Source organism: Zeus faber (assembly GCF_960531495.2).
Source record: "Zeus faber genome assembly, chromosome: 6".
Lineage (NCBI taxonomy): Eukaryota > Metazoa > Chordata > Actinopteri > Zeiformes > Zeidae > Zeus > Zeus faber.
The window spans coordinates 7505837-7514594 of NC_137201.1; the positions used below are offsets into that span (position 1 = coordinate 7505837).

At 43.5% G+C, this 8758-nt stretch overlaps 1 protein-coding gene across 1 annotated transcript; it reads right to left on the bottom strand.

The window, feature by feature from the left end:
* Positions 1 to 885: 885 nt before the first annotated feature.
* LOC307231873 (carbohydrate sulfotransferase 1) lies at positions 886 to 5543 on the bottom strand (the record flags this gene model as incomplete). The annotated part of the gene is made up of 2 exons (XM_080002743.1): positions 886 to 2003; positions 5405 to 5543. The coding sequence occupies 2 exons, from the start codon at positions 5541 to 5543 to the stop codon at positions 886 to 888; spliced, it is 1257 nt and encodes a 418-aa protein (XP_079858869.1).
* Positions 5544 to 8758: the final 3215 nt, after the last annotated feature.

Consider the following 8758-nt stretch of genomic DNA (forward strand, 5'->3'; position numbering starts at 1 on the left):
TAATATAAATAAATAATACAATAATATATTATATAAATAACACTTATGAGAACACTTTCATTAACTATGTACCGTGATAAATTATATCATATTCCTTTTTTTTATATTGTTCTTTTGATCAAATTGCAAAAAATAGATGCTACAGTACGTACTTCAATGACATGTAGAACTTGGGTGACTTTACAAAACACTTTCGACTTGGCAGCCAAGTTATTTTTTTTTTCCACAAATGAATCACCTTCATTTTTTTTTGTCCAATTCTGTGTTCGAAAAACTTTGCTGTCATTCCCGACTCACTCTGTAGTGCTCACTCTCACACTTCGGCATGAAGAGTATGAATCATAGAAGTGAAAAGAAAAACAGCAAATATATTGCAGTAATTTTGTGTTGTACAAAGCATGAATATAAAACGCTGTCTCAGTAAAATTATAAATTTTATGAATGCATAATTTTGGCCCAAAAAATGGTCCCATTGTTATCTGTACTGAAATGTACTGCTTTTAATATATATATCTATATATATATATATATATATATATATATATATATATATAAATTACAATTATAATAATAATGAAAATAATAATCGTAATAAATAACATATTATGTTATTTATTATGATTATTATTTTCATTATTAATATAATTGTAATTATTATTATTATTGTTAATAATTGTTAATAATAATAATTATAATAATAATAATAACAATAATAATAATAATAATAATAATAATAATAATGATGATGATGGTGATGATAAATAAATAAATACAAATATAAACATTTAAAATTAGCAACATAATTAACAGCATCATGAAAAAGGTGCAAGTAATCAGGAATAAACCAGCACAAAGAAACAATGCATTCTACCTTGTCTACCAGTCTTATAGTGGTGGTTGAAAAGTTCTGGTTTCCACTAAACTATAGGACAAGTTTCTGAGTTCGGCTACAGAGTGCACCTGCTTGTAGCCCAAAAGCGCCAGGGTTTCGTTGCACAGGCTCTGCAAAGTCCTCACAATGTCGAAGCCCAGACGAAGCCTCCAGCTCTCTGCGGTGGCCCTGGAGTCCCTGGTGGTGGAGTATCTATAGTTCCACTCCGACGTGTTGCTGTTTGTGTTGTGCGCGATCCACAAGCGCACCCTGTCCTCCATCTCCAGCCCCACAAACCTGTAGATCTCGCCGGCCTTGTCCTCTGGGTTGAAGGCCAAGTCCTCATAGCGGACCAGTAGGTAGCGTCCGCGCAGCCACACGGGCCTCCGCAGTCCTGTCTCCGCCGAGGCCGCCATGTCCTTGCAGGTGCTGGTGATCTGTGACAGGTCCACGTATCGGGGCTGCCGCCCCGTGGTGTTCCAGATCTTCCAAGCACGGAACTGATCTGAGAAGGCCATCATCCGGGAGGTGAGGATGGCCCTGGGATCCCGCACCAAGTGGATGATCTTCAAGTCCAGACGAGGGTCCTCGGTCAATGTGCGCAGGTCGGCCACCTCGGGCACCCGCACCGTCTTGATAGCCACGTGTCCCTTGGATAGACACGACAGCGAGGCCAGGGTGAGGTTTAATGCTCCACACCTCTTGGGACACCAGGTTTCGTCTGGCAGGCCGCCATCCATCCCATCGTTGTCTTCGGGGCACACTGGAGGGGAACACAGGGCATGGCTGGAACTGCGTCGGAAGAAGGAGCCCGTGATGTGCTCCTGCGGCTCGGGGCGGATGTAGTTCTCCATGAAGCCCAGGTCGCAGGTGTAGAGGTTGAGCAGGAGGTCCCGGTAGGCCCCCAGAAGTGCCCGCCGATCCAGGGTCCGACGGAGCCTGCTGCTGGAGTTGGTGAAGGCCTGCTGGACGTGGTAGAGGGGCTCAAACACATAGAAGATCCCAGAGTGCTGGTTCAGGAGCTGGCCCGTGAAGGACGAGCCGCTGCGGGTGGTGGCGAAGAGCAGGATGTGCTTCTGGGAGGAGTCCACTTGCAGCCAACTGTCATCGCACATGGCTCTCCACCTTGAGTCTAAAAGAAGTAAAAGGTATTTCCACATTTGACCTCTCTAACCTTAGCAGCATAACCTGACAGAATAGGATATGGCAGTCTTTTGTTTGCACTCAATTCATTAATGACAATAACCATTTATGGAATTCACAAAATCATTTTTGCAATCATAGGACAACAGTAAGTGGCGGATTTCATCACAGCCTATGTTTTTGATGCAGTATACTGAATGACAGCACTTTTAAACAAAAATACAACCCACAATGTTATATGTTTTAATGACGAAGTTATTACACAAGAAAGCTCTTTCAGGCATTGAACAGACTTAGAGATTAAAAGGTCGTAAAAGGAAAATAGGGTCTGCTTTCATCGTAACTAAGCACCGGATAAAGTTAATGGCCGAATTAAGTCAATACAGTTTGAATAATTCAGACTGGAAACATGCATGAGAAAGATGCTTGTCTGCTGGTTACCAGGGAGATTTGGAAAAGGCAGATCTGTAAATGGAATACCCAACACGTATAATTACTGCTGATGTGGAGTTGATTGCGGAGGGGTTACGCTTGTGCTCAGTTTGCTCAGGGACCCGCAAACTGGGGGTTACCTTGTAAGAGCAGCTAAGTGGAGATAAATTGAAAGGTCATTGCCAAATAATCACAGATTTGATTGTACTTTTGAGGCTGCTGCTACAGATCTGGATGAACTCACTGACACTGAGACATCGTACATCATTTTTTGTGAGGACTTGTGTGTGCCGACTAAAACCTTCTGCACATACAACAACAATAAACCATGGTTTACTGCACATCTCAGGCAGCTCCATCAGGCCATTGAGGAGGCCTACAGAAGTGGGGACAGGATCCTGTACAACCAGGCCAGAAACACACTGACAAAGAGATCAGAGGTAGGCAAAGAAGTGCTATACTGAGAAGCTGAAAAACAGGTTCTCAGCAAATTACGCTACGTCAGTGTGGAGTGACCTGCAGGAACTCACCAACTACAGGAAACCATCTCCTAAATCTGTAGAGAACCTTGGGCAACGACCAGAATGGGTATTACTGCAGCTTTGAAAATCCCACCTTTCTTTACACCCCTCACCCGCTCCTGCAACATCTCACACCTATCTGCTCCCCCTGCCTGCCCCTCACCCCTCCTCACTGACCTCCCACGACACTCAGGATCTGTGAGGAGGATGTGAGTCAGCTCTTCCAGAAGACAGAAAATCAGGAAGGCTCCAGGCACAGACGGAGTGTTTCCCCCCTGTCCAAAAGTCTGTGCTGACCAGCTGGCCTTGATCTTCACCCAGATCTTAAACGGATCACTGGAGCTGTGTGAAGTCCCCTTGTGCTTCAAATGATCCACAATCATCTCGGTCCCCAAGAAACCCTCCATCTCTGGATTAAATGACTACAGGCCTGTTGCCCTGACGTCTGTGGTCATGAAATCCGTTGATGGACTTGTGTTGGCCCACCTGAAGGACATCACAGGCCGCCTGCTGGACCCCCTGCAGTTTGGCTACCGGGCAAACAGGTTGGTGGATGATGCAGTCAACATGGGACTGCACTACATCCTATAACACCTCGACTCCCCTGGGACATATGTAAGGCTCCTGTTTGTGATTTCAGCTCGGCATTCGACACCATCCACCCTGTAATCCTCCGCTCCAAACTTACCCGGCTCACTGTGCCAGCCCCCACCTGGCAGTGGATCACTAACTTCCTGACAGACAGGAGGCAGCAGGTGAGGCTGGAGAAAACCATCAGCACTGGCGCCCCCCAGGGATCTGTGCTCTCCCCTGTGCTCTTCTCCTTCTACACCAACGACTGCACCTTAGGAGACCCGTCTGTTAGACTCCTGAAGATTGCAGATGACACAAAGGTCATCAGCCTCATCTGGGATGGTGATGAGTCTGCATACAGATGGGAGGTTGAACAGCTGGCCTTCTGGTGTGGTCAGAACAACCTGGAGCTGAACAAGCTCAAAACTGTGGAGATGACAGTGGACTTCAGGAGGAGCCCTCCAACACTGCCCCCCTCACCATAGTCAACAGCATTGTGTCTGCTGTGGAATCCTTCAGGTTTCTGCCATCCACAATCTCCCAGGACCTAAAGTGGACACCCAACATCGACACAGTAATCAAAAAGGCCAAGCAGAGGATGTACATTCTGCGCCAGCTTGGGAAGTTCAACCTCAGGAGCTGCTGATCCAAATCTACACTGAAAATCACTGTCTGGTTTGGTTCGGCCACCAATCAGGACATGAACAGACTACAACGGACTGTCAGGACTACAGAGAAAATCAAAATCCATTCAGAACTTGTACATGTCCAGAATCAGGAAACGTGCAGGAAACATCACTGCAGACCCATCACACCATGAATACAACCTGTTCCAATTCCTCCCAGCTGGTAGGCGCTACAGAACAAGGTACGCCAAAACAACTAGACACAAGAACAGCTTCTTGCCACAGGCTGTCACTCTGATGAACACTTAAACCAGGCACATAGTGTCAGAGACAATCCCAGTGCAATAAACCTGTAACACTGAACACTCACAGTACATACAAATTCTAAATTATATATTTCGGAGGCTAAACAGTTTTTACCATATTGTCATTGTCAATATACACCTAAACATGGTGTATAGAGGGTACATTGTATACATGCATATAATGTCATATCCACCTACCTCGTGTATATAAAGTAACCTGTAGGAATTAGGTTAGCTATTATGTTCGGTTTAGTAACTATTGTGCATAATATCCGGGTGCGTTGCAATGACATTTCACTGCATATATGTATGAAAGTATGAATATGTATGTGACAAATAAGCCTCTTGAAATCTTGAATCTTGAAATCTTAACTATTCCATATTTATTCCAGCATCTTTGCACTCTGCACCATTGCACTATTGCCTTCCTGCTACAGTTTCATTGCCGTTGTTTTTATATGTATGTGTATATATATATATATATATACACTATTATATACATCTAAACCTGTATATAGTAGTTAAATGCTTATGTTTTAGCTTGTTGTCTTTGTTTCAGCTGTATAAATATAAATCTGATTGTGATATAGATTCTGATTCTGATATTACATATCTCTATCCGCCCCTGATCTTAACGGGATGGGAATTCCCTTGCTTGATAGGCGTGCCGCTTGATCTTCTCGTGTCTTCCTCATTTTCAGGCCACAGTGATGTGGCAATCACATCTCAAGAAAGGTCTTAGGAATCAGGAGGTTTTTTCTTTCCCCTGACAGCTTAAAATATTGTTGACATTATTCATTGGTGTTGAACCTTAAAGGAAGGATTTCGCCGCAAGCCATAAAGGTTTAGCCGCTCGTACAGTCTTTTCAAATATGTATGTACGGTATTGTTATTTTTTTGGGATGTTTTGAGCGTGGGATTCTGTGGGCATACCTCTGGGCTGTCTGATCTGGCAGTGGTAGGCTCCATTGCAGGGCCTGGACAGTGAGTCCCTCAGGGTGCGTATGGCCGTGTACTGGACGCCCAGACTGGCGCACACTAGCAGCAGCACCGTCTTCCAAGAGCACTCCATCCTCCCCACCGTGCTGGAGCTACATGCTTCACTCTGCGGGGGGGAGGGGGGCGCAGAGGGAAACGTTTTCTCATCAAGTTACACCGTCGAGAAAATAAAATGTTTCATAGGAAAATAATTAGTTACAAGGCTGCCACAGCAACGTTTGGTGGTGGAGTCCTTTTCAGCCATATATTAGTTGCCTTCAGCAAGGTTTGTATCATTCAAGAGAGAAGGAATTTCATTTTGTAGCTAGGTGGGTTAGGTTAGCTATTATGTTCGGTTTAGTAACTATTGTGCATAATCTCTGGGTGCGTTACAAAAACATTTCACTGCATATATGTATGAACGTATGTATATGTATGTGACAAATAAACCTCTTGAATCTTGAATCTCGAATCTTAATGTTTGGTGTGTATGGGTGAAGCGTGAAACTGAGTGTGCATGCTCTTCATATGCACTAGAGGGAGCTGCCTGCACATGCAAGTATTTGCGCAGCTGTTTCTGAAGCCGCTACAGCGGTTGGAAGTATCGCTTACTTACGTTTCTCTCTTCAATCGCTTCACCTTGTTGTTCCTTCCATTTCCATGCTTTAATCCATACTCTTTTAATGCAAGACCATTTTTCATTACTCGTGCGACTAAGTTATACTGTACAGTAGTATGGTTACACAGGGAAGAGGACAACCTTTTGCATATGCACTTATATTATGATGTAATGCTTCTGCTCTTTTCCAATTATAGTAATAATTAAGCCTACAAGCCATGTTGGGAGCCTTCTAATCAGATACATAAAGCCGCTTCCATCTAGATGAGATAAGTTTCCCCGGGAATGGCGGCCTTTGTCGCCACAAGCCTGAAGAGCTTCAACAGATGTGATTTTCCAAATGGGTTTAGAAGAAGGTGCCCCTGTCCATTTACCCCTCCACACCACACCAGAATGATGGGGGGTAACCACATGAGACACCCGGACCTCAAACTGCATCTAGGCATTGCTGAAAATGACTCCATGCACTGGCTATCACACATGAAAGCCATAGGTAAATATGTATAATAATTTATGGCCACGATAAATTTTGTTTTCTGTTGGTTCCATTCTTGGTTTCTGTCAACCCCCTCCCACACACACACACCCCAACCCCACCCTCTCCAAATGCTTTCTCTCGTTCATTAATGATGTTTATGTTTTCAAGGCAGAATAATATCCCCAGGAATCACACTGAGCAAAGATCAGCTTTTGATGTTCCATTAATCATAAACTGTCGCCAAACATCCAAATACAGCTCCACTGCCGAGTGAAGGGAGCTAGACAGAGTTTGCGGCCAGAGCCATCTATTCTATTTGAAGACGACAAAAAATCACCACACAGTCAGAAAAAGTGACGGGAAAAAAAATATATATTTTTTGACTGATCGCATCGTCTTCTATTTGCCGAAGCAAAGTTTGAGATGCCATGTCTTTCTGTTGCTGTATGGAGACTCAAAGAGGGCGCGAAAGAAAAAGAACACTTAGAGGTGCGGAACGGACTTGGCAGAAATATAATAATAAGTATGTTTTAACTAGTGTATAATGACATGATAATAAGAATTGTTGTGTTGGCGTTTACTTAGAATAAGCAGTTTTTCTTTACATAGGGAGCGGGTATGCTTCACGGAGGCTGTCATGTTGCACCGCCATGTTTCTACAGTAGCCCAGAACAGACAAACCAAAAACTAGCTCTAGAGAGGGCCTTTCACGTTTTTCATGACTTTCGTGGCCACCGTCTCTTCCACAGAGGCCGCCATTTTGCACCGCCATGGGAAGAAGTATTCAGTTTGTGACCTACAACCTCACTGCTAGATGCCACTAAATTAAACACACTGCAACTTAAAAGTGACACTCAGTAAGTACAGAAGAAAACAAATGCACAGTTCTGCTACCCATTTCAAGGGATCCGCCAGGTTTGGGGGAAATTTGCTGTCCTTCTATCTTACCCAGATTCAGACAAGAAGGTCAATATCAATTTCATCCCTGTGCGTCCACTACACAGATCGCGACAGGCTGCATGCTAACTCTGTTAGCTCAATGCATTGCTGCAGATGGGATCAACTAGCCTAGGTCCCGTTAAATTGTGGAAATATACCTTCCAGCATCTCAAAAAAAGCAAAGTCTTTTAAGGGATACATCTTGTGTATTCATGGAAGTAAAATTAATAGCTGGAAAAACAAAACTTTGGTTGTTTTGAATGCAGGCACGTTAAGAACTATTTTTATGTATTTTGCCAGAAAATAGGAGCCTAATTACGGTTTCCAACTGTTTGTAATGTCTTGATCTGATGGCTTAACAACAAACTGGAAACTTGGCCCATGTCAAGTGTGTCAGCAGAGTATTTTGACTGCAGAATTGGAAGCTCATTCAGCTTCCGCCTGCAAGAGGAGAAAGTACCCAATACCCGAGTCTCTCGCTGCACAAAGACACTTCAAATCAGCAGCTGCCCGCTTCCATGACAAGAAGAGGCAAGAAGTGGTTGTTTGTGGTTTGTTGAAGAAAAAGCCTATGTGCATGTCTGTCTGACTCGTGAGTCCATTTGGGCTACTTGGAGCGTTAATGTAGAAATCATTGCTAGTTATCAATTGGCCATTATAACCTTGAAAAACAATGTTGTTTTTTTTCTAAATTAAATCATGTTTCAATAAAGACAATATTGGAACAATACATAAAAATATATACAATCACATTGTAAAAAGAACCAATCAAATCCAAGCGGTGACAAGGGAGTTACAAGGGAAACTGTAAGGATGACCTCTCCTCTGTTGAGCCTATTCGGTCCATGTTGGATTAGATCCTGTGATTGGCTCTCCCAAAACAAGTGCTAAATAATGCTGTTAATGGCATTGTGTTGAGACGTAGCACTGTAGGAATCTGGCAGTGAAGGCCATGGGGCGCGGGAATGTATTTTCAGCAGGGGGGCTGCCCTGGATACGTGCATGCATGCGACAGTTAACACCCATGCGTCAGCGCTTCCGTTTTCCAGTAATTGTTTTTTTTTTTTTATCAAGAAAATCTGTTGAAGTCCGACATATTTAAATCTCTCTGGTCAAAATGTCCGGTGAAAATAATTCCTTCCAAGCACAATTTGAATTAGTGCTGGGTGAATCATTTCAATAAAAAAAACCCTGCAGTTCTGTTAATTTCCGCTTTCAGCAAGTTGCAACGGGAAGCCAATTAGTATGGACCATCTAAAGCTGACCCGAAAGC